Here is a 24,035-nt window from a genome sequence, read left to right on the forward strand (position 1 = left end):
GTAAGTTTCTTTTTGGATTTACCATCTCGCCAAATGGACTTCACAGTAAGCAATCTCGGAGAGACTCCATTATGTGATTCACTCAGACGCACTCTACCTAAGCAGGAAAACGAGACTTGCTTTAATCCTACATATTCAATTACTTTAGGGCTCGCCTCCGTAGCAGTCTCATAGCACCCAGATAATGCTCCGGGAGCTCGGCCTCGGATGTTATCTAGAAAGTATCTAGGTGATTGCCTTGCAGGTGCCCTAAAAGGTGCCTTAAAAAGACGACTCAGATGTGTTCTAGTGCGTCTCTAAGCGAAAGAGGATCTCGAAAGATACCACGGGGATACCCTGGAAGGCAGTCTAGGAGTATTCTTCAACATATAAATCAACAGTATACGACTGAGATTACTTTCTATAGCCTAGCTTGAACATAATTTCCGGGCTAACTGTATCTAGGAATGATCGAAAAGTACATTCAACAATATGTTGAGCCCAAATATAGCCGCCTATATATATGCAGTATCTTCCGTCTTGGATGCTATCCCCGAGGTTCCACAAAAGCAGCATTACGACTAAAGCGCTGCTCTCATTGGCAGTACCACAAAGCCACCATGTCAGTGCGCAGGGTATTGTTCTCATGGACAGCTCCGGCCAGCCGGAGTAACCCAAGAGAAACCCCGGATAGGATCCGCATACCCCAGACTTGGCTGGCAGCGGATGACATCCGGCCAAATTGGATTGGCTGCTACCCCCCAAACCTGCAGATGTGGACTGATCATGCGTTTGGTTGCATCGGCCGTGATATCCTGGGGTATTTAGTAGATCCCTTTGCCTGAGTTGTCAATTGCATGTTGACAGCCCAGTTCTGGTAACTTGGGATCTCTCTCCGTCGAAAAATTCCCCCAAACTCATACTATTAGTTCAGCATGGGAGCAGCAGGCGGCGGGTTCTCCCCACAAGCCATCAAACAGGTGCCTCCTGCGGCTCGTGGACTATACATCTGGCTGGCCATTATTTGGGCGTCGTACTGCGGTGGTCTGCATGGCTTCAACACGTCCAATATTTCGGGTTCTATGCAGATGGAGCAATGGGATCCAGATTTTGGCTGGGATAAACTTTCCAGCACGGCTGTTTCGAACAATGAGGGCTGGGTGGTATCCTCCATGCTACTGGTATGTGATTCTATAGTCCCATGAAGTGCACGAACTAAGCAAGTGCTATTATATACAGGGCCAAACCGTCGGAGTTTTGCTCGCAGGTCCACTAGGAGAACGTCGCGGCCGAAAGGCAGTCATCCTCGCTGCCGCCATCTGCTATGCGATCGGAGCCGTTCTCATGGCTGCCAACCTGGGATCCTTTGCTGAACTCCTCGTCGGGCGTGTTCTTTCCGGATTAGGGTCTGGACTGGGAATGTCAGCAGGCCCAGTATACATCTCTGAGGTTGCACCCCTCGAGCTACGCGGAATGATGACCACCTTCTACAACGTGAGCATCATGAGCGGCGTCACAGGAAGTTACTGGATCAACTACGCCTCGTATCTAGTCATTCCCGACAGCTCCAGCTGGCAATGGCGTACCACACTCGTCTTGCAATCCATCCCGGCCATCATCCTCTTCCTCGGATACCCCTTCTTCCCCGAAAGCCCTCGCTACCTCATGATGCGCGGCCGCGTCGACGCCGCCCGTCGCAGCCTGTCTCGACTCCGTGGCGGCATGGACGAAAACACCGAGTATTTTGCACGCGAATACACCGAACTCCTCAGCAAACTCGACACCACATCCACTCCCACCACTCCCACCAAAGCCTTCGTATCTCTTCTCCATGAATGCATCAACCACCCACCCACCCGCAAAATCCTCCTCTTCGTCACCCTCATCCAAACCTTCTTTATTATGTCCGGTGGCAACAGCATCACCTACTACACCCCAGACATATTGGAATCCATCGGCCTGGGCCATTCCCAAATCCTCCTCTTCACCGCTATCTACGGCCTCGTCAAGGTCCTTTCCGTCTTCTTCTACGCCTGGTTCCTGACGGAACGCTTCGGCCGGCGTCCTCTCCTGCTGATCGGCTCCACCATCAACGTCGTCTGTCTGTTGTACCTGACGTGCTACCTTGCCCTCAGTCCACCTTCCTCATCCGGAACAGCTTCCCCTTCCGCCGCCTCGTATGTTTGCATTGTCGCAATTTGCCTCTACGCTGTAGGCTACGGCTTCGGCTGGGCCCCGGTATTCTCCCTCACGGCATCGGAGATCTGTCCGACCCGAATTCGCGGCACGGTGGTGACGATTGCTTTCACGTACCAGAACCTGCTTAATTTCGGTATTACGCGCGGGTTCCCCAGTATGACTGAGAGTATGCAGTCTTGGGGCCCGTTTGCGCTGTTCACGGCGTTTACGACGCTCGCGACGGTGTGGGCCGGGGTTGGGTTCCCGGAGTGCAAGGGACGGAGTATGGAGAGAATGGAGGAGTTGTTTACGAAGAGTTGGTGGAAGATCGGGTGGGCGAAGGTGCCGGAGGAGAGGGTGGTGGAAGATGGTCAGGAGGTGGCTGATGATGGGGAGAAGGGAAGCAGTTCCCACGAAGAGAAGGTATAATCGAGTTGTCTTATAGCAGCGGGCTAGTTATGAATATGGTATGATATGATTTGATTACGATCGCATGATGTCTGTATGCCCGTGCATCTTCATGTTTCATAATCATAAAAAAAATTCTTCTACTATGCCGGAACCCTCGGCACATGGCAAAAGCTGCAAACCCACCATGACGAATAACTCTCCCCACCAACCACGCGGCATTAAGCTTAAGTTTTCCTGTCATAAGTTTGTGTTCCACGGTCCTTCTCCCTTTCTCCGTTTGTTCCGACCGTTATTAATCAAAGTTAATACCTTTGTTTGAACCTGATGACATGATGAGTTGCGAGTCAGTCCCCAGTGTGACAAACACAAAAAGCTATCTATCCTGCTTCACACCCCCCTGCATAGTGGCTTACCCGCTAAAAAGCGCCCGAAACGCCCATCAGAAGTTTAATCTGAGCTGCAGGAACCAATCGAGCGCGTGGCAGGGACCCAGCCCTGCGGATCCCTTTTTTCTTTTTTGTCTCGGTTGAGACTCGGGAAGGGTTCGGGGTGAGGCCGAGGTACAATGCAGTACTAATAGATACTCCGTAGTGAGGCGAGTTACAGTTAGGGTTTAACTTTCTGGCTTTTGTAGGCTAGCCTCCGAGGTGTTTCTTGTGTTGGAGATGGAGTCAGGGTTGCTATCCGAAAAGGGTAGCTCCTCCGTTCAAATGAAGTGTCATTTGGCCTGTCAGTGTCAGTTTCGGGAAGGAGTTATCCCCATCCCCCGCTCATGTTTGTTTGTTGGTTGGTTCCTTGGTTCTTGTCCGCGCGGTAAGTTGTACCTGGTACGAAGAAATGAATTAGACTATTGATTTGACACGACAACGACAGTTGAGTTGTTGTTGTTGAGTAGAGTTCAGGGTTGGCCCCACGTGATACCATCACCAAAGCTTACCCCTCCTCAAATTCACCTCCTTTTTGAGTAGAGCGCTATCTATCTATCTCCTCTCCTTTACACATACCACATTATCGTTCACTGGAAAGAAAGAAGGAGAACATGGCCGCTACTACCACCATCACCGTCCCTCATCTGGGCGGCATCGACGTCGGCTACCGCCTCAGCAACAACAACACCTACGACCCCGCCAAGCCGACCGTAGTGCTCATCAATTCCATGTGCATGACTGTTGCTCTCTACGAGCCCCAATTCAACGACGAGACTCTTACTAACGCGGCGAATCTCCTCGCTATTGAACCTCTCGGTCATGGTGCCACGCACTGCCATGTTGCCGAGCACTTTACTTACTGGGATACGGCCATCATGGCCCTGCAGGTGATGGATAAGCTGGGTATTGAGAAGGCGTTCACTCTGGGAACCAGCCAGGGTGGGTGGATTGTTATGCGCATGGCGCTGTTGGCGCCGAAGAGGGTATGTATATCCCGTTTTTCTTTTCCATTGACTTTGATGTTTCGTCGATGATGATGGGCCATATTTTGACAGTGGTGTTGTACTAATTGCGTGTGAATGATGGTGGTAGATCCTGGGCGTCCTCCCTCTCGGCACATCCATGGACTACGAGTCCTCCGATTCCAGAACCAAGGGCTGCTGGGATCCCGTAACGCTGCTGACCCCATTCCTGGAGAAATGGAGCAGTGCGACACCCACCCCCGACTTTGTCGTGGATGATGTGTGGTGCGGCATGGTCGGGGGCATTGGCTTCGGGAAGGGCGCGACAGAAGAGACGGTCGGATTCTGGAAAGATGTCCTGAAGGAAGTTTACAAGGGCGATGAAGGACGGAAGAAGGTGCGCATGGCACTGATGTGTCTGTTGACGAGGGATGCGTTGGTGTTGAGGCTGGGAGATGTGCAGTGTCCGGTTTATTGGTTGCAGGTGAGTTTATTTCCAAGACACATCGGGGAAGTTGTTGCAATGGTTCGGTTCGGTTCGGTTTGGTTGGGGGTGGGGCTAATACGAACTACTATCCTTAGGGCACGGAAGATACCCCTTTCCAGACAACGGTGGCAAGCGAGCAGATCTCGAAGTTCACCAGGTCCAAGGAGGCGAAATTGGTGCAGGTGCAGGAAGGAGCGCATTATCTGAATGCGACGAACCCGCGGGAAGTCAATGCGGCGGTGTTGGAGATGGTTCAGAAATATGGGGCGTAAGCGCGATTCAACCTTATCAACCCCCATACTGGGTAGGACTCTGTAGATCAGAGCTATATGTATATACGAGAGAATATTCATGTAAGGACGGGTCTATCTCGCGTGCCTGAGCTAAAAAGTTCTATCGAGTAAACTAATCAACTAGTCCACCGGGAAGGAATCCGATGGACACGAGATTCGAGGCTCGAGAGTCACCCCCGGATCGAATCCGGGCGTGTGCCTGTAAAAAGCAAAACAGTCTAGAAGGCAAGGAGTCCAATATTGGTCGCAACTAAAGCGAACCGGTCGCGGCTGGCGTGGCCTTGGCGACAGACCGGCACAGTCGGACCAGTTCCCGCGCGTTCAAAACATCAAAAATTGAGTATTTGACAGGTCAGACCTGGGGGGATCACTTGTGGATGATTCGTTGGTCACGGCTGCCATCTGCTGAATGGGTAAGTGTTGGATCCGCACTGAAGTTTGTGTGGTCTGGCGCCTGGCCCGAGTGGGGACCCTCTGCCGCATCCTGGCCTGCTGCTGAAGATTTCACTCATTCTGCATGATCCATTTCTCCCGTCTTAATGCCTTTGCTATATTAAATAATCCGCTCTCGCCCTGACGGGCGTGGGACCACCCGTTCCTGTTCCTGTCCCTGTGCTGGTGCTGGTGCTGGTGCTTGAACTGCGTGTGTATGTGTCTCCGTCCGGGGCGATGGGTGAGAAGCAAGATCTCCAGCCATGGGCCACGGCCACCACGGTCTCTGTGACGGTGTTGGCTTTTATTTGTGTTGTTCTGCGGGTGATCTCCCGTTTAGAACGCAAGCAGAAATTATGGTGGGATGACTGGATGATTATTTTCTCTATGGTAGGGTTTCTCTCTTCAATACTACTACACTCATGCATGCAGCTAATAATCCAAACGCAGTTATGGAACTTCATTGTCGTTGGCTTCATCTTTGCCATGATTCACGAGGGCATGGGAATCCACGCCGACAAACTCCCTGCCTCTCAAATCATCCTGATTGCCAAATATCTCGTGGTCGCTGAAATCCTCTACGTCTTCAACCTGGTCTGGACCAAGCTCAGCATTCTCCTTATGTACTACCGCATTTTCCGCTTCCCTTACTTCAAGAAATGGGCCTACGCCATCGGCACTTTTGTCATTCTCTGGGTCATCTGCATCACTTTCCTATTCATCTTCATCTGCGTCCCCGTCCAGAAACTCTGGTACCCCAGTCTCCCCGGCCACTGCATCAGTCAAGTCGGCACCTGGATCGCCAACGCAACCTCCACCATCGCCACAGACCTCATCATCCTATTCCTCCCTCTCCCGCAAGTCTGGAAGCTCCAGCTCCGACTGTCCGAGAAGATCGCTCTCACTGTCGCCTTTGGCCTGGGTTTCTTGTAATACCCCCTTCTCTCCCTTGATATATTACCACCCACTAACCAAACACCTTCAAAAACAGCGTAATCTTCGCCTCCGCCTACCGCTTCACCGTCCTATTCAGCTACACTTCCGCTGACTCAAGCTACACCCTCGCCCCAACCGTCGGCTGGACGGCAATCGAAATGTCCGCTGGCATCGTCTCCGCCTGTCTCCCCACCCTGCGTCCAGCGCTCCAACTCGCCGCCCGCAAACTCGGCCTCAAATCCGCCCTCGTGCCTGCTCTATTCCGCAGTCGCACCTCTCCACTCTCCAAGTCCGGCGATAGCCAGATGCCCGCTGACAGCACGGGCAGCACGGCGGGCATGACGGCGGCGCGCGCCAATCGCCACTCCTTCTACCATCTACCTGACGACGAGGGAGGTGTGGGCGTCACACAGAAGCAGATCAAGTTGGATGCGGTGTTGCGGCCGAAACACGATCGCGGCCTGACGGTCACGAATATTAGGGGGAGTAGGGGAGCGAGTGGGTTGGTTGGAGGAGGTGGTGGTGGTAGGCTTGGCAATGGCGAGGAAGGGGATGAGGTGCCGTTGCATGGGATTATGGTATCCAAGGATTTTAGGCAGGATGGATAGGAGTTTTCCTTTGTTGGTGTTTCCGGTTTCTGTGTATGTTAGGGTATTGTAAATAATGAGATTCCAATTGATTAGATGAAATGCGATTGTGCCTGTAAGATGGATTAGATGGATAAGATTGTCATCATGATGATTGGGCGGGTGGCTGCATCCGATGTGTAACATAGGTTATCCCTGCATGAGTATGGTGTGATAAGGCTGTCATCCTGCAGGATTGGTAATATGATTCCGACGCATGGAACTAGTCTAGCACCATACAGGGTCTTTTGGCTATTAATGAATAATGCGTCCATGTCAGAAGTACTGTTAGCCAGGGAGGGTTGATAAATTCTTTGCTTCGGGTCCCATCTAATTCATCTTCATGCGACTATGGAATTTGCACCGCAAGGTTTCTGTACCATATTCATGTTCAAAAAGATTGATATCTTGGCATCATTATGGGTTAATAGGTATCAGATCGATACTGGCAGCTGTACTTGGCAAACGCCTGATCCAGAGGATGTGTATATCTCTCGACTGCCAGGAAGAGTTTGTAAAATGAGCAGTGGATTTTACTATGTTCATTGTATGTGAAGGTGCTTACTGGAGAAGTACTATAGGAGGGTTCAACTCGAACGGAAAAGTACTGTTGGCAGACAAGACGTCAAGACCCGTGCTGTGATTGGCATGATCACCAGAAATGATGAGATTCACCGACAAAAAACGTACACAGCAGTCGTCAATTGATCAATTGGTTACAGGTCTGGGTAATGTGGGCTGGTGCCGTCCTATCGTGCAGTCTTGAAAGGGTACCCCGGGTGGGGTATTATTCCATCTTCGTCTCATTGGCGGACATCAGAGCCACCTGGCGGGTTGTTGACGGGATGCATTGAACCCTGATCGGAAAGCCCCCGCGTCAGCAGTCCGCACTTCCGAGGACCAATATGACTACAGACGATTCAGAGGGTAGCATATGTGATATTCAAATCTTTATGAAGAAGGAGATAATGTCTAAGCCAACTGCTGAATTCATCATGCTTTTCAAGCAAGCTGCTCACAAGCATATTCGTTGTTCGATGTTCAATGTATAACAAGATCCTGTTCAACTGCAACTTCCGCTCATCGAGCCGAGATCCGCTTAGTCAAGCAAATATCCCTGCAGATCAACTGCAAGTGGAGACAAAAATCGCTTAGATCATAACATTCAACGCAATATGCATGCATGGTCAACATCCCCGAGACCGAATTCTCCGAGGACTAGGTGGCTATATACGTGGCAGGAGTATAAGAGTGTGGACGGGTGCTCCAAGTAAACGCAGACTTATCAAGAATCTGCTCACAACAGCAGAGCTTTGGGTCATTTCGGGATCTCAAAATGCTCATGTCCTCCACCCCCGCGCTTTCTGCTCTGGCTCTAGGCCTAGTCCTGTGGGTCTTCGTCAGACGGGCTTTGTCCACTGACCGTGACATTCCCGGCCCTTTTCTGGCCCGCTTCACTCGGCTCTGGTATCTCAGACAAATGACGAGAGGTGATTTCCAATATACCAATATTAGACTGCATCGGGATCATGGTATGTGTAAAGATTTGAGAATGAACAAGACTGGATGCTGAACACCTTCACAGGCAAGATTGTGCGAATCGCACCCGGCTGGTACAGTCTCACTGGTCTCGATGCTCTCAAGACCATATATTCCCATGGCTCCAAGTTTATCAAGTCGGACTGGTACGAAGCTTGGAACTTTTCACCTGACCCGGAGGGCCATAACCTCTTTTCCGTCAGAAACACGGCCGATCACTCCAGCGCCCGTCGCAAGGTCGCAGCTATGTACGCCATGTCTTCTGTAGTATCGTACGAGCCCTATGTGGATAACTGTATCCGGCGGTTGCGTGCGAAGCTCGACTCCACTGCAAAGGACGGGTTGACTTTGGACCTGGGACACTGGCTTCAGTGCTTTGCTTTTGATACCATTAGCGAGATTACGGTATGCTCGTCCAGCCCAACCTTTCCCTCATTTACCCCGATAGAGCCATGCTAAATTAAACAGTACGGCGAGCGATTCGGTTTCCTGGATAAGGGCAAAGACATCAACAACTTGATCTCCAGCTTGGATAACACCTTCACATTTAGCAGTATAGTGGGCCTTCTCCTTTGGCTGCGGCCATTGGCTCTATTCCTCGGCAGCTTTTTCACGAAGTCAGATGCCTTGTACGTGACTCGTTTCAGCGCGCAGAAGTCCTTGGAGTTGTCACAGGAGTTTCTCAAAGATCCATCTCCTGAGGGGCTAAAGCCTATGGTCCAAAGGTTTCTTCATGCTCAGCAAGAGGACGTCAAAGGCCTGACAGATAGGGATATTCAGACAAGCGCAGCATCCAATATTGGTGCTGGGAGTGACACCACGGGAATTGGTCTTAGCTCAGTGATATTCTACTCGTTTCGGTTCCCCGAGAAGCTGCAGAAGCTGCGACAAGAAATTCAAGATGCTGGTCTAGGAAGTGAGCCTTCTTTCCAGGATACTCAGAAATTGCCGTATCTGCAGGCTGTTATCAAGGAGTCGATGCGTCTGCATCCGGGTGTTGGATTTCCCCTTTTCCGTATCGTGCCGAAGGGTGGTGCTGTTATTTGTGGACGATTCTTCCCGGAGGGTGTAAGTTGTGCCTTTTCTGGATTCGTACCCCACATGTGCTAATGGAGTCATAGACGAATGTCGGTGTAAATAGCTGGGTCATTCACCGGGATGAGAGTATCTGGGGCTCCGATGTTGATGACTTCGTCCCTGAGAGATGGTTGACTGATGACCCTGAAAAGCTCCGAGTAATGGAACAGTGTCTGGTTCCTTTCGGAGTTGGATCAAGGACTTGTATCGGCAAAAACATCTCGCTGTATGAGATCAACAAGCTCATCCCCCAGCTCGTTCGGGACTATGACATCGATATACAGCAGAAAGATGGTACAGACATGAGGTCAAAGAACATGTGGTTTGTCAAGCCTGTGCAATTCGGAATAAAGATTAGGCAGAGGTCAGCTGGATCTGATGCATGAAGTACGTGGTGAAGATGGAGGGAGTTCACAATAGCTCTAAGCAAAGGCTTACTTTACAGGAGGGCAGCATACTAACCTTCCAGGTGTATATCGGTATATTGGCAGTGACGTGCTAGAAATCAAAATAAGAGTGATTGGTCATTTTCCGGCTAGCGCATGCTCTGCTACACGTAAGCTTTTATATCCTCTATTTTGGTCGTATCAGCAAATATGTTACCGGGAGTTTCGCGGGCATGAACGATCCGATTGCTGGTTAGTACATATGAGAAGAAAGGCGGCTTTCACCTGGTTTGATCTGAGGGAATTGAATGTAAATTGATCCAATAGGTAAATACGATCGATTTACAATCTATTCCATAGAAAGTGCAAAAAATATACATGTAACGATCAGAGTGCCAAGCGAAACCAGAACAATGATCGAAGGTTTATTTCAGGCAATCACAATCCTGCTATCAATGATCAAAAAGTCGCTTTGACCAGGAAGAAGTCCATGGAGTTCTGGGCAGTATTGTGCTTACGTTGCACGGCATATCAGCGGACCTCGGCCTGGTCTCCCTATAATCTCTATCTGGGGAATCCAGGATACAATAGGAGGCTATCCAGATTTCCGCATTACACATTCTAACCAAGCTGGCTAGGCCCATATCTCTGTGAAACGACTATTACGATCAAGTTCCTGCAATTTGTCGCCTCAGGAAAACCGGCAACAACGACTGAGAATTGGGCAGGACCATGTGGGCCATGAGAATGGCAATTGTGACGGTTCACACCTTTTAATTCTTCTACGATCATCCCGTGGTCATACTTTGTGGAGACTGATCTTCTCGAATTCGGCCCACAGTCCTAATGTTCAACAGACTGACAGTCCCGTCCCATGCGTGTTCACGATCATGGACAGTGCCTCGTGGCGACTAATCGGACTGGGATACGCCGGAAAATGAAAACAAGCGGATATTTTCTTTTCCATTACCTTGAAGCTATGGGACAGGGCACTTGCCTCGCGACCACAATCTGCCACAAAAACCAGATAAATGGGTTAAATGTTGAAGATGACTTGGGCCGAGTGTGTTTTAGTATCATTTAACGGCATGCTCGAGTTCGCTTGATCCATGCCACCGTTCAGTCTCGGCATCCAGACACGGTACATCAAGGACAAGTGTAAGGCCATTCATCCCTCCCGCGACAATGGCGGAGTTGGCATCCGATTGATCTGCGACAGTCAAAGTTCAGTGTGATGGCGGGCGAACATCTATCGAAAACGATTGAGTGGGGCGGAACCCGCGTTGAGGTCTCAAACACCTTTCCGAGGTTTTTCCAGAGGTACTGAAGACGAGACATGTCGAACGGTTCTAAGTATACTCCTGGCAATCCATTTACCGGCCGCTAAGGAGCTACACTATTAGGAGAAAGGGTGCGGTCCGACCACTGAACGCCCGGGGCTCAAAATTGGGTCGCCCGAACGGATCCCCACTATAGCCGATCATGAAACAACGGAGCAAGCCCTAATCACTTCCCGAATTCTGGTGAGCCACTGATGGTTCTCAACCGCAAGCAAGCTGCCTTTTCTTTTAAAACCTCGGTGCATGGGTGACTGCTGCACATGGTTTTGAAATCTAATCCCTAATCTGTTCCGGTGATTTTCCCTCCCAGGGTACCGGACCTATGGTGATGTATCAGTGTTGTTTCAACCGATCAAGCTTTTACCGGCACACAGATTATAAGGATGTAGACTTATAAAAGGAAGTTGGGTAGAACGGTTCTGTTTTCCTTTACCTGCAATCTCGAGACTCATTGTAGCACCATTCGTTTCTTACTTCAGTCTTTTTTTTTTCTTGTCCCTCATTTCTTTCGTCATGCGTGTCGGAAAGTCCACTCTTTTTGGCGGTCTCGCCCTGACTCCTCTGGCTTTGGCTGTGCCAATGCTCCAGTCTCGAGCCACTGCCGGTTAGCCTTCTATGACGCTTTGGTACCGCCTTTTTCTAAACTCTTGCAGATACGGCCGAATGGACGGAACTACACAGAGCTGCGCAGCTGTCCTCCGCAGCATACACCGGTTGTACCGGTACTGCGTTCGATGTCACCATCACCAAGCAAATCAATGAGCTCACAACCGATACCCAGGTATGTGCCGTGCTCCTATCAAGCCTTCTTATACTAACAAACCACAAGGGCTTCATCGGTTACTCCACTGAGAAGAAGCGTATTACCGTCGCCATGAGGGGTTCCACTAGCGGTTAGTACATCAAAACCATAACCATATTGATTAAGAACTAAACTGACCTCAACGACAGCAACCGACATTGCCAACGACGTCGACACCACCCTGGTCGAGCCCAGCCTGTCTGGTGTCAACTTCCCCTCCGGCGCCAAGATGATGCACGGCATCTTTTCCCCATGGTCTTCTGTGCACGATGATGTGATTTCGGAGGTCAAGTCGCTGGTCGAGCAGTACCCCGACTACACCATTGAATCGACCGGACACTCTCTCGGTGGCTCTCTCACCTACATCTCCTACATCGCGCTTGCGCAGAACTTCCCCGGAAAGACAATCATCAGCAATGCCCTTGCCGCCTACCCCATCGGTAACGAGGACTTCGCCAACTTTGGTGCTTCGCAGAACGGCACCCTGAACCGGGGTAACAATGCTGATGATGGTGTTCCTGTAAGTTGCTCTAAACTCTATCTGACCTGACATTCAATGCTCACTAGCTATCTTTCAGAACATGTACGTCATGTGGCCTTGGGACTTTGTTCACTATGGCACTGTGAGTTTTCCTACTTCTATGAGTCCGCTTTGTACGCCCTCCTAACCTTGGTTTACTACAGGAATACTACAGCTCCGGAACCCAGGCCAGCACGGTCAAGTGCAGTGGTGAGCGCGATACCTCTTGCTCGGCTGGTAATGGGCAGGTTGGTGTCACTGCTGGACACTTTTCCAACTTTGGTATTTCTATGGGTCTTGCCGGATGCTCTTCGTCGCTTTTCTAAGCCGATGGCTCTTATGGCTATGCTGAGAAGGGGTGGGCTTAGATAATGGGGTTCAATTGGAGAATTATGCTACTTTGGACTAGACAAGGGTCTTGGTATCCTCGCAGCGGGTCTTGGCGGGGTTCACAGTCATTATATATACGATAGACCTATTTTGGTTATGATAAATGTAGTTAGTTCATGTTTATACTATTACACAGTTAGAGCTTTTGTTTACTCTCCTTACCTTATAGACACACACATATTATAAAGGTTCTATCTACCTCCAATCAAAAGATTATTGGTTTGTAAAACTAAAGTCAACACTACTACTTAGACTAACCGAATATTTAAGTGCAGTCAAACATCTTCCGTGTTCGGCACTTTCCCACTAGACCAAGATTCATCCGAGTGCACATGTATTTCCAACCCAAAGAAACGCAACATGCCTAATCACCTCTATACAAACCAATCCGAAATGTACATGACTCAAATAAGAATCGATAAGCCTTTTATACCAGTCGTAAGCATTGCCGAGGGCGGAGTAATGCAAACCTTACCCGAAGCGGTACAGGGCGCCGAGCTTTCCTCCCCGACTGTGTGCCAAGGCGCGGCAGCCCCAACGCTTAGTTGCATGATCTTGGCCGAACTAACTTCGTTTTCGGTTAATGAGCGCCATAGCGAAGTTTTGGTCGGAAGTGTTGTGCCGGGAGGGAGTGAGTGGTCCCTCGGGTATACGGTGCCGAAGACTCTTCTACTCGCTTTGAGGGTAACTAGGCGGGTGGCTATCGGAGATTGAGGTATGGTGGCATTTTTTCCTCGTTACTTTTTGACTGAGAAATAAATCTATATACATAATGGTAGAGGCCAAGAAAGATAGAGAATAGCTCATTAGAAAGTATGCCTCGGTGTGTTCGGTCCTGCGTTATTCCTTTCCCTTCAGGGTAGATGCGGGAGATCGTGGGTATATGATAACGGCATCCATGATAGACTTGCTTTCCACGGTATCGATGGTATGGTAGCTGAGCCAGTGATCATGGGAATAGTGTAATCAAGTAAATGACGAAAGACCTGATCAGGTTGAAGGTTGTTAGTCGACCGTCTAGTACCAGCAGTAGTTGGACATTGCTGACGCCTCAACCCGGTACACTTACCCAGTTTCTTGAGTTCAATCGTTAGGTTTAGATAAACAGAGTGGCAGCCATGGTGCCAAGACCCCAGAGGGCAGCTCCGGCTCCGAGCCTCTCTGCTCCATTGTGCTCAATTGGGAACTCATCAGGGTCGTCAGTGTTGCAGTGACCTCCCTCCTCAGTCGAACTCAGCGTGCAGTTAGCCGAGTGGCCATTGTTATCCTGGAAGGTGACCTGGGCAGTGGACCAATCCACGGTGACGGATGATGTATCGCAGATAGACTTGGTCTGGATGCCCCTGTTGTGGCCGCACTTCTTTCCGAAAGGCTTCGAACTGCCCTTGCAGCCAAAAAGCTCATCATCAAGGATGACAGTGCAGTGTGTCACGTACTCATTCGCAGGCGGCGTGGTCGTCCTGAGGGAAATCTGAGATCCGGCGACGGTATGCGCCAAAGCCACAAGGGCACCGAGCTTGACGATCCAGGAAGGCATGGCTGAGGGCGTTATCTTGGAGAGGAGCAGCTGGCAGTTTGGGGTTTATTGCAGGAAAGAAGCGATTGGGACACCACAGCTCTAGCTTTCCTGAAGAGAAGAAGGACCTCTTATATGCTGCTACCCAGACAGGCGTCTGCTGTGCCGGCATAGCCGGATAGCAAAATTCATATAGTATACAGAGTGACCATCCAATGACAAGAAGTAACGAGTGGGTACGTAGTAGGTCGTTTATCCACTGCTCGCCGACAACGAACAAATCGCGCAGCAAGTATTCGCGCTGAGGTCGGCACTGGACGGGCTTGGCGCTTGGCGCTTGGCTTCAGGGTTCAGGGACTGTCAGGGTTCACGGACCCTGAGAAGTCCCTGTAGCAACTACTCGGCGAGCGGCGGCGGCAGCCATGAAAGTGTTGAACCATATGATGCGACTAGAAGAGAAGCCTCTTATTGAGAAGACTCTATATACCAGTATCCAGTTATGGTAGCCAAAAGACGTTGTTTGCTCTCTGTTCATAAATATGGTCGGTCAGACGACGTGAGCTTTGGAGCACCGAGATATCCGGTCAGGCCCCACCAACAGTACCTTAGGCGGAAAGTCGCATAGCAGCGCACGTTGGTAATTTCGTTCTCAATCGGTGCCAATGGCATTGTTAACATAGCGTGTGGCTTTCAGCGTCTTTGCAACAGGTAAGCTGCAAGCATTCTCTGATTTCGATGCTTGCTTTTACGCTCTATCGTGTTTGTGATATGTTGATGTCAGTGGTTTTGGGCTCAGTGTAGGTTGGAAGTCGTTTTCGAGCGGGGAAGGCCGAAGCTGCATTAGCAGACGTCTGGCTAATTATCCGACCTGCCAGGTCTGGTAGGAGCCATGTCGAATGAAAAAGTCGGACATTGATCCGCGGGAAGGAAGAGCGAGGTCCATCGGGAGAATCATTCCATGAATAATTGATTCCATCAAGAGTTTCGATGGATCGGAGAAACGGTAACTCAAAGAGGAATAGCCTCGAATGGCTGTTATCACCTGATAAATTGTCACGTGACGCATGGATGAGAACCATACACGTGATGTTGAGGTACGTAGTTACTTCCGACTATCGGAAGTTTAGCACCAAACTATGTACTTACTCGTTGTGTACCCACCTCTCCTTACGATAACAAGCAGCCATGTCATTTTAACATGACTGCATGAACTTATGGCAGACACGAGTCCGTGTTCATACTTCTCTGCCCTTTCTATACCCCTTTCCCTCCTCCCTATTCTGTAATTGGTTTACACAATGATTCCAGCATTTCCGTCATCGGTGGAGATGAAGGGGCCCATGCCAGGGCGAAGCATATCATTCCCCCTTGGGGTAATGGATTCCGTCACTGTGTCAGTGCCATCACTTTCTTGCAATCACATCTTCATTACTGACGACCACCAAAGGGCACTTCTGATTCGTCAGATAGTCCATGGTCGACCTGCAGCTGCAGTTCCAATGCTCCGGGACCATGTTGGGAGCATGGAGCATGCGACGGGGCCTCCGCATCGCGATCCAACCAGGAGGAGTGCTAAACTTTTGACAGTGGGTCTCTCTGCTGATCGTCAAAACACCGGAGATGTGCGCTAGCCACCCATCTCTCATACCAATCCATGGATTACTCCATGATGTACGTGCTGAAATGAAGACATCATAAGTATATTTGGTTTTAGCCGTCACATTCGATGAACTTGCTCCGCTAGAAGTCAATCCAAGTGCACGCGTCGCGAGCGCATAGAATCAGTAAGCTTCTGAGCTGAAGAACCACGCTGTCAGCTGGGTAGCGATTAATCTCCCGTGTCCCCACCTGCTCGGGATCTCTGCCACTGAGCTTCGATCGATCGGCCCAATGAGGGCCCCTGCCGTGCTCCATGGTTCGTCTAGTGTGCCTCTAAGTATGCAGGTCGATTCAGATCGAGCAATGATGGAGCGAGAAGAATAGGGATGGCTGACGAAGTTCAGCTCAGCCGCACCTGCCTCCCCCTGTCTTATGTATTTCAGTTCGCCCCATCGCGACGACTGTGGGATTGCTTTTCGCAGGTCTCTGACTTCCACGGTCGGATACGCCCACAATGAAGGACGTCAAAACGCTCCTGAATCGCAAAGATGGGGACGATGAAAGATTGGGGTATGGCGAGGAATCGATGACGCAGCTGTGGGATAAGGCTTTTGCAAAGGCAAAGGGAGATTTGAAATTCGACCCAGCCGAAGAAGCGCAGCTAGCCGACTTCCACTCAGCAAGCGACCCTCTGGCTCAAACAGAGGCCCTTTTCCGCGATTGGAGACACCCCCAAGCTCACGAGTTTGGCAACAAATTACGCGAGCCAGTGCAACAGTGTATGTCCTGGGCACAGAAAGCGTGCACTTATGTCGAAGGCCACGCAAGTGGGACTGTATGTATATGGCTATTCCAGAGGATTTTGCTCAATTATCTAACCAACTTAGTATGCCGAACCAGCCAAGCTGCTCGCTGGGGGCATATCGTATTTGCTCAAGGTAAGCCATGCGCGGGAATCTCTGCCCCATCTCACCAGCCCAATTTCGATCAGATAGCTCATATCAAGCAGGCTGCCCAGGATGTGAGCGCAGACCTGAACACTGTTCAGGCAACGTTTCAGACAATCACTGCTGCAATGCAAGAAATCGATACTTTCGACAAATATCCCGTCGTCACGCCAACTGCCAAGCAAAGCCTAGTGGGTGTTTTCATCGCCTTGTTGCAGTTTTGCTCCTATGTAGGGCACGATCTGCGAAGCCAAAATCGTATCAGTAAGTCTATACAAGTCACAAAAAGGTGCACATCCTTTGCCTTAAGAGTTGCAACTAACGGGGGTCTCCAACCACAGCGCTTTTCACGAAAAAGCTCTTCAAGTACCAAACCGACTTGACCACCGGTAAATGCGAAAAGGTTGAACAAGCGATCAAGAACTTCCACAAGTCAATAAAAATCGAAGGATACAATGATACCAAAGAGATCAAGGATGGCGTTAATTGGCTGATCAAGAATACCAATACCAAGATGCAGCAGACCGCCTTCTCGTTCGATATGCACAGCATGTCTGAGAAGGGTAACGTGTTTGATAAGCTGACCAAAACCCTCCAAAGCAAGCTCAATCTCAACCTCACTGTGATGTCTCAAATGGCCACTCGCATGGACTCATTCATACCACAACTGATTGATGGTGGTTTGCTGTGGGTTGAAAAGCATGACTATTTTAGGAAGTGGCTGTACCCGCACGGCACCTGTCCTTTATTATACTTTAAAGGCGGTGATGGCGTGGGAAAGTCTTTCCTAACAGCACATTGCTATCAGCTGATACCGTCAATAGCCGGAAGAGATCAAACTCTGGTTCAGAAAGAAACGGTGCGACAGCAACTAATCGTCACTTACTTTCTGTTCGAGCCGGGCATGCAGTATAACCAGAGCTTCGCCAGCGTTGTGGCCTCTATTCTATTCCAGATTGCAGCCCAGGATCCAAAGTGGTGTGACGCGATAGCCAACAAACCTGTGTTGGATTCGCGCGATGCGAAAATGGTGTGGGATGATCTCGTGCTGAAGCGGTTTGAGAAGCGATCACATTCGTCCGAACAGTTGTACATCCTCCTGGACGGTGTTTCGGAGATGCAGCCCAAAGAGCGAGAATCACTCTTGGGTCTCTTATATGAGACACTCGGGGAAAGGAACCATCGTATTTGGGTTCTCCTGACAGGGTCTCACGATCAGGGAGAACTCTTTCCATCCGACTTGGCGGAAAAAGCATCCATTCCTGAAATCAACATATGGAATACTGATCCTCTTCAAGACAAGATCATTCTTCAACGCATGAGTTCCTTTAACAAACTCTCGCACCTTTTACGTTTTCATCAGGACCTCATCAAGGAGGTCTCGGATTTCATAAAGCAATTATCAGAAGGTGAGCTGACTGGTCCCTCCTATGTGGAAGTTCTTTTCTTTTGACGCGGTAGATGGCTACTAGGAAACCTGTCTGTATTGGACCAGACCATTGAAATTATGGAACAGTATGAAGTTAAAGGTCCGAAGAGCTTTGGCAGGTTCAAAGAGATGATAGGTGATGGAGAAGACGCTTTAGTGAGGAGAGCTCTGGCAAAAGACAACGAGCCACTTGAGAAAGCTGTCAAAAAAGTGCTATTTTGGTGCGCATTTGCGAAGCAGACTCTCACGGTGACCAACCTAAATCAGATACTTGCCCTTGACGATGATGCGCGGGTAAGGGGTCTGGGGCTGGAGACCATCTTGTCTCAGTGTAAAAAGTAAGGACTGCTGAACCCAGAAAGCGCGATACACGTTCAATCTGACCTTTTCATAGTCTCCTTTTCAAGCGGCAGATGCTTCCTCCCGACTTGGGCCCCTCGAAATTGGATCGCGAGCTATATTGGTGTTCCCGGCCCGAGCACGAGACTGAGAACTCCAATCAGAAATCCCGCAAAGCCCCGTCTATCGGCGATTATCAATACATCGAGTTCCGTAACGCAAAGGTCAAAGAATGCGTCAAAAGGGGCCAATTCCAGCCAGGTCTGAACGTAAATACTGAGAAGGTTAACATATTTGTCACTCTTTGCGACGTTCTTTGCGATCACAAAGCGGATAAACCTACCCCTCTCTGTCAATATGCGGCCTGCCACCTCATCCAGCATCTAAAAGACATTGACAGAGAAATGGTTCCCCAATGGCAGCGTCCCAGTACCAAGGATGCTAAGAAGGGCTTCAAAGATAAGATGTCACATTACAGAGAAACGAGGCCCGCAAAACCACAGGAGATCGGGGGTAGGGAGCTGAAGATGGTCGGAGAAGCTTTGGGCAGGGTTCTAACAAACGAAACTGGCGTTTCTTCTGTGTTCGAGGATATACTATGGAACTCATCTGACAAGCAAATCCACTTCGATATCTATGATACCGACAAGGCCAGGAGCACCAATGAACTTGTGCGGGCTTGGATAGAAAAGCTGACAGAAAGAGACGAGAGGGAAAACTTATCTCTTCCGACTCAGATATGGACCTGGGCCCAAGCCTTGAAGAAGCGTCCTGAAGGAATGCTGGAAGATCTAGCTAAAGGCCATATTCGCAGCTGGGTTTCAAAGTCTACTCCTGAGGGCGCTAAGGGGCCATACAGGCTTGCCTATCGCGCGTTATTCAATGTACGTATCTGGGTACCGATAACAATCAATCCTGGTGAGCTAACATCTTTAGACTGGACAATACAAGCACTGGTCCCGAGATGATGATCAGATCAATACGAGGATCGCTCAAGATCTGTTTGCGTGGTGCAGAGACTCGCGCACACGGTTTGCGCAAGCGCGACTCACAGCCGCCCTTCTTTTGTATGAGTCGGACAACCAGAATGACCGAGAGTATGCTCTTTCCTTGTATAGGCATAACCGGTACTTGGACGATTCAATGTGTGCGGAGAAGCTATATTCATTGCTTGGACTTGCAGAACATTCTGTGCCCAAAGCCGGAGTCATCGCTGTGGAAGAGTGGAGCAAAGTCAAGGAGTACACTGATGAAGCCCTCAAGTGCTGGAAAAGTACAGATGCCGCATTGCGACCTAATTTCAATCTTAACCGATGCAAGAGGGTCTATATGCTTTCTGTCCAAGCCTGCATGGCCCTCGGTGATAAGCAGCTAGCATACAAGAGATGCACAGACGCGCTAAGCGGCGACTTCAAGAAATGCCGAGGGCTGAATTATTTCTTGACTATTCTTGTGCAGATTTATGCGGAGAAGGAAGATCATATGGAGATCATCAATACGGTTGAAAAGCAGATGGTTACCCAGGAAGCCAACTTCATTCCCACTTGGCTGATGAGCCGCTCTCGCCAAACGAACAAGGATGACTGGCTCCGCAGGGCAGCCGTGGCAACTGGCAACGTTGAAGTCGTTATACGAATTTACGACAGTGCCATCAACTATTGGGCTCATCAAGGGCTGTTCCATGAGACATGCGTTATGCTATCGGAACTTGCGGTCATCTACCGACAAGATTGCCATGCAATCAGGATGGCCGAGGATATCTTCAACAGGATACTGGACGCTATGATAACAGACGAGACCCTTCAAGTCGACTCTAGACTGCTCAGCATTATTATCACAGAGCGCTTCGACATTTACTATTATCGATTCAGCAAGACCAAGGTCCATTCGTTGAGGACGGCTCTGTGTTTTGCAGCATCCGATCTGATCAACAATGTCCGGATAGCAGATGTGATAGAATCATCTGCCAAGGCTAATGCTCTCATAACGCTCGCCAAAATGTTTTCAATCATGAACCATAAACGTCGGGCTTACGAATTAGCCGACCAAGCATTTAAGCTCTGCATTGCCGATCTGGACGATTGGGTTGATGATAACGACATGTCTGCTTTCCGAACACTGGCAAAGGTGCTGAATTGGCTTAATCTCCGAAAGGATGCCGGAATTGCAGCGTCTCTTATCTTTGATCGTGCCAATGCCGACGCGGTCCAAGTCAGTGACGATGAATTCCAACATACCTTGTCGGCATTTCTTTACGATCGCGATGCGCCAAAGCCTGCTGTCGATGGATGGATGGGGTTGAAGGTGGACCCAAGCAGCACCGCCGCTACACCAGCAGCCCATCCTGGGGAGCCGTTAAGCCCACAGTCCGTCAAGAGCGCGTGCACGTGTCATTGTTCCGTTGATGGTACAAACGAGTCCCCAACAACGGCAGTGACGACCCCCGACAGTATCCCCATCCCGGACGAGACTATCGACATCGACGAAAGTAATGGCTGCACACTGCAGTGCATGGGGCCTTGCAATAAACCGAAGTTAAGCAAATGGAATTTGGAGGAACCTCAGTGGTACATGTGTCTTGACTGCCCGTCAACCGACTACTGCAATGACTGCAACAAGAGCCGGGCTGGGTTGCGGAACTCGCCGGACAAGGGGCTCTGGTCTAAGGTGTGCTGGGGCAATCACAGTTTCATAGAACAACCCATCAGAGGATGGAAGGGTGTGAAGGACGGTGTGATCCGGGTGGGAGATAGTAGTCGGGGAGTGAGAGATTGGCTCATGGATGTGAGGGAAAGAGGCAACCAGGAGATCAAAAACTATTTGAACAAGAAATGATCTCCTCCTTTCCCTCACCACACACTCATTCACACTTACCCTCACTTATTCTGTGTTTCCCTTCTCTTTCTTTTCCCCTCTTGCTTACACACTCTCTTTGCAACGTCTTTCTTCTTGTTCTTCTTCCTATTCTCTCTTTGCCTTTTCCTACTCTTTTTTTACGACTCCCCTCTTTATCGTTCTCTTACCTACTTTCACTTTTCTGTTTACAACGCACTACCCACTGATATCCCTCGCTATATAATCCATAATACTATACCCGGGCAGAATACCATTTCACTTACATGTCACTCATGCCTTATGCTTCCAGTTAATACCATTTTTCTATTCCAAAGAAAACAACAATACTCTGTAGGACACGTAGATCCATTAGTAATTCCACAGCATCTGTCTTAATCATTTGTTCACTACTAGTAGACAGACCAACTTAGTTACTAACAGCCAATTTGACCCACTAACTACTACAGCCGAGACGAACCCTACATCATCAAACGGTTATCTATCATCATCCCATCCACATACAGCCCACCCCACCTCAACCCCCATCATCCCCCAGAATATCCCCCACCGCCTTCTCCGCCAACATATAAACCCCCAAAACCGGAAACGTCCCCTGCGCCCTCGGAAACACACTCGCATCCACGACCCTCAGTCCCCTTACACCCCTAACCCTAAACTTCCCATCCACCACCGCCCCCTCATCATCATCATCATCCCCTTCACCCCTTCCAATCCTACAACTCCCCACAGCATGATGCCCCCACGATGTATCCAACACATACTGCCTCAGTTCTTCATACCCGCGTACCTCCTTTCCCGGGTGCGTCTCCCACGTAGGGATAAGTTGTCTCTTCAGTGCTCTTCTCGCCACCCTAATCGCATCCACTAAGGCGAATAGTTCTTCTCTGAATCAGGATCTGAAAAGGAGTTGAAGAGGATATGTGGAGGATCGAGTGGATCTGACGAACTGATGTTCACCGTTCCGGCTCTGTTGGATGGGTGCGCTTGGATGATCGCCCATGTGAAGGAGTGGTGTGTTAGGGTTATGTTGACTTCGAAGCCGGGGAAGTAGCCGCGGAAGTTGACAAGGCCGCCGTAGATCATTGTGTTGTAGTCATCATTGTTCTTGTCTTTATTCTTGTTGGGGGTAGTGGATGTGTTGGGAAAGGGGGTATGGTGGAGTAATGTACTTGTGAACCCTGCAGAGGAGTATATACCGCGATCTTTGTGTAGTCCTTTCGGATTCAGCCAGCGGATCAAACACGGGTCGGACGTGTAGTTGAACGTGCAGCCGTTTAGGATGCGGAAGGGGAATGGGGCTTCGACTACGACGGAGGTTTCGTAGTGGTCTTGGAGGTTTGCGCCAACGCCCGGGAGGTTGACTAGGACTGGGATGTTGTGTTTCTGGAGGAGGTCTGCGGGGCCGATGCCGCTTAGTTGGAGGATCTGAGGCGTGTTGAAGACGCCTGCGGAGAGGATGACTTCGCGGGTGGCGGTAGCGGTGCCGGGGGTTCTGGGGGTGTTGGGGGAGGAGAGAGGGCTGGCGCGGTAGAGATAGGGGCCGTCGAGGAAGGAGACGCCTGTTGCTTTGGGAGGTTGGGAGGTGGTGTCGAAGAGGACGCGGGTGACATGGCAGTTCGTGCGGATGGTTAGGGGATATCTTTGGGTGCCGTCTGGGTTGGTAGCGGAGAGGACGGCGCGGAGGAAGTCGGCGGCGCCGTTGCGGACGTTGGAGGATGTGGCGATGGGGGTTTGGTAGTAGGCGGGTTTTGAGTCGCGGGATGGGGAGGGGGAGTTGACGTCGCCGAGGAGGAGGGAGATGAGGTTGGAGAGAACGGTTCGGGGTTGAGTGAAGACAGCGCCGAGGAGGAGGGAGAGGAGTTGGGGGTCTTGGAAGACGAGGTTGATGGGAGCGTGCTCGGTGGAGAGCCAGCCGGTGTAGCCGTGGCCTGGGATGTCCGGGGGTAGGTAGTGGTTGTTTTCGAGGCGGATGTAGTATTTGCGCATGGGGTCGGGGAGCCACGAGGGGTCGTTGGTAAGGTTGGCGATGTAGGTCCAGTCGGAGCGATGGGGGTAGATGGCGACGAGGGCGTTGTGGGCGGTGCAGCCTCCTAGGGTGCTGGCGCGGGTGTACAGGATGCCTTTCATGATGGATCCTGGGGGTGGATTGAGGCCGACGTATTGCTCGCCGGTGGGCGTGGTGTAGATGGTTTTGGGGTCGCGGGCTTGTTGGGCGTCGTCGGCGTAGTGGCGGATGAAGAAATTCCAGGAGAGATGGTCGTCTGCGGCGGCGAGGGCTGCGTAGGCTGGGACGGAGGTGTTGAGGTTGTGAGCTTGGTCGGTGCCAGCTTCGAGGAGCAGGATTGAGTGGCCTGCTAGGGCTAGGCGGGCGGCCAAGGGGCCTCCGCCGGCGCCAGAGCCTACGACGATGTACTCATAGCCGGTGAGGTTGATGGCTACTGCTGGAAGGGTAGCCAGCAGTAGCTGAAGTAACTGCCAGAAGGACAGCATGTTGGGTCGGTATGGGAATGGGCATGGTGGAAGCGTGGACGGTCTGATCGTGAGAATAACGTAGGATGATAGG

At 50.4% G+C, this 24,035-nt stretch overlaps 8 protein-coding genes across 8 annotated transcripts; 6 read left to right on the top strand and 2 right to left on the bottom strand.

Moving 5' to 3' along the window:
* Nucleotides 1–749: 749 nt before the first annotated feature.
* BO85DRAFT_497036 (sugar porter family MFS transporter) lies at nucleotides 750–2,586 on the top strand (the record flags this gene model as incomplete). The annotated part of the gene is made up of 2 exons (XM_025663976.1): nucleotides 750–1,160; nucleotides 1,219–2,586. Exons 1-2 carry the CDS (start codon nucleotides 915–917, stop codon nucleotides 2,584–2,586), a joined length of 1,614 nt encoding a protein of 537 aa, XP_025514253.1. The 5' UTR covers nucleotides 750–914.
* A 988-nt stretch (nucleotides 2,587–3,574) lies between these two features.
* BO85DRAFT_450364 (alpha/beta fold hydrolase) lies at nucleotides 3,575–4,796 on the top strand. Its single transcript, XM_025660357.1, has 3 exons — nucleotides 3,575–3,979; nucleotides 4,089–4,442; nucleotides 4,541–4,796. The coding sequence occupies exons 1-3, from the start codon at nucleotides 3,608–3,610 to the stop codon at nucleotides 4,715–4,717; spliced, it is 903 nt and encodes a 300-aa protein (XP_025514254.1). The 5' UTR covers nucleotides 3,575–3,607; the 3' UTR covers nucleotides 4,718–4,796.
* A 575-nt stretch (nucleotides 4,797–5,371) lies between these two features.
* BO85DRAFT_423113 (uncharacterized protein) lies at nucleotides 5,372–6,714 on the top strand (the record flags this gene model as incomplete). Its single annotated transcript, XM_025658002.1, has 4 exons — nucleotides 5,372–5,560; nucleotides 5,621–6,099; nucleotides 6,162–6,612; nucleotides 6,652–6,714. Exons 1-4 carry the CDS (start codon nucleotides 5,408–5,410, stop codon nucleotides 6,712–6,714), a joined length of 1,146 nt encoding a protein of 381 aa, XP_025514255.1. The 5' UTR covers nucleotides 5,372–5,407.
* A 1,354-nt stretch (nucleotides 6,715–8,068) lies between these two features.
* On the top strand, nucleotides 8,069–9,865 carry BO85DRAFT_423115 (cytochrome P450; the record flags this gene model as incomplete). The annotated part of the gene is made up of 4 exons (XM_025658003.1): nucleotides 8,069–8,264; nucleotides 8,318–8,676; nucleotides 8,740–9,339; nucleotides 9,393–9,865. The coding sequence occupies 4 exons, from the start codon at nucleotides 8,069–8,071 to the stop codon at nucleotides 9,732–9,734; spliced, it is 1,497 nt and encodes a 498-aa protein (XP_025514256.1). The 3' UTR covers nucleotides 9,735–9,865.
* Nucleotides 9,866–11,587: 1,722 nt separating this feature from the next.
* Nucleotides 11,588–12,722, top strand: BO85DRAFT_460311 (putative alkaline lipase; the record flags this gene model as incomplete). Its single annotated transcript, XM_025661712.1, has 6 exons — nucleotides 11,588–11,678; nucleotides 11,728–11,855; nucleotides 11,904–11,967; nucleotides 12,026–12,396; nucleotides 12,455–12,499; nucleotides 12,561–12,722. The coding sequence occupies 6 exons, from the start codon at nucleotides 11,588–11,590 to the stop codon at nucleotides 12,720–12,722; spliced, it is 861 nt and encodes a 286-aa protein (XP_025514257.1).
* A 974-nt stretch (nucleotides 12,723–13,696) lies between these two features.
* On the bottom strand, nucleotides 13,697–14,496 carry BO85DRAFT_47955 (uncharacterized protein). Its single transcript, XM_025662956.1, has 2 exons — nucleotides 13,856–14,496; nucleotides 13,697–13,772 (listed from the first exon to the last, which is right to left on the bottom strand). Exon 1 carries the CDS (start codon nucleotides 14,321–14,323, stop codon nucleotides 13,883–13,885), a length of 441 nt encoding a protein of 146 aa, XP_025514258.1. The 5' UTR covers nucleotides 14,324–14,496; the 3' UTR covers nucleotides 13,697–13,772; nucleotides 13,856–13,882.
* A 1,820-nt stretch (nucleotides 14,497–16,316) lies between these two features.
* Nucleotides 16,317–21,649, top strand: BO85DRAFT_47970 (uncharacterized protein). The gene is made up of 7 exons (XM_025662962.1): nucleotides 16,317–16,736; nucleotides 16,789–16,839; nucleotides 16,911–17,112; nucleotides 17,190–18,257; nucleotides 18,321–18,615; nucleotides 18,672–19,500; nucleotides 19,553–21,649. Exons 1-7 carry the CDS (start codon nucleotides 16,416–16,418, stop codon nucleotides 21,449–21,451), a joined length of 4,665 nt encoding a protein of 1,554 aa, XP_025514259.1. The 5' UTR covers nucleotides 16,317–16,415; the 3' UTR covers nucleotides 21,452–21,649.
* Nucleotides 21,650–22,166: 517 nt separating this feature from the next.
* On the bottom strand, nucleotides 22,167–23,972 carry BO85DRAFT_450369 (GMC family oxidoreductase). Its single transcript, XM_025660358.1, has one exon. The coding sequence runs from the start codon at nucleotides 23,960–23,962 to the stop codon at nucleotides 22,337–22,339; it is 1,626 nt and encodes a 541-aa protein (XP_025514260.1). The 5' UTR covers nucleotides 23,963–23,972; the 3' UTR covers nucleotides 22,167–22,336.
* Nucleotides 23,973–24,035: the final 63 nt, after the last annotated feature.

This window comes from Aspergillus piperis, assembly GCF_003184755.1.
Source record: "Aspergillus piperis CBS 112811 unplaced genomic scaffold BO85scaffold_12, whole genome shotgun sequence".
Lineage (NCBI taxonomy): Eukaryota > Fungi > Ascomycota > Eurotiomycetes > Eurotiales > Aspergillaceae > Aspergillus > Aspergillus piperis.

Bases quoted from the DNA above. Each gene is read 5' to 3' on its own strand.
- BO85DRAFT_450364 (XM_025660357.1), top strand. From the start codon at position 3,608: ATGGCCGCTACTACCACCATCACCGTCCCTCATCTGGGCGGCATCGAC. The intron at 3,980-4,088 runs GTATGTATATCC...TGATGGTGGTAG, and splicing joins CGCTGTTGGCGCCGAAGAGG to ATCCTGGGCGTCCTCCCTCT. The intron at 4,443-4,540 runs GTGAGTTTATTT...TACTATCCTTAG, and splicing joins GTCCGGTTTATTGGTTGCAG to GGCACGGAAGATACCCCTTT.
- BO85DRAFT_450369 (XM_025660358.1), bottom strand. From the start codon at position 23,962: ATGCTGTCCTTCTGGCAGTTACTTCAGCTACTGCTGGCTACCCTTCCA.
- BO85DRAFT_47955 (XM_025662956.1), bottom strand. From the start codon at position 14,323: ATGCCTTCCTGGATCGTCAAGCTCGGTGCCCTTGTGGCTTTGGCGCAT.
- BO85DRAFT_47970 (XM_025662962.1), top strand. From the start codon at position 16,416: ATGAAGGACGTCAAAACGCTCCTGAATCGCAAAGATGGGGACGATGAA. The intron at 16,737-16,788 runs GTATGTATATGG...TAACCAACTTAG, and splicing joins AAGGCCACGCAAGTGGGACT to TATGCCGAACCAGCCAAGCT. The intron at 18,258-18,320 runs GTGAGCTGACTG...GATGGCTACTAG, and splicing joins CATAAAGCAATTATCAGAAG to GAAACCTGTCTGTATTGGAC.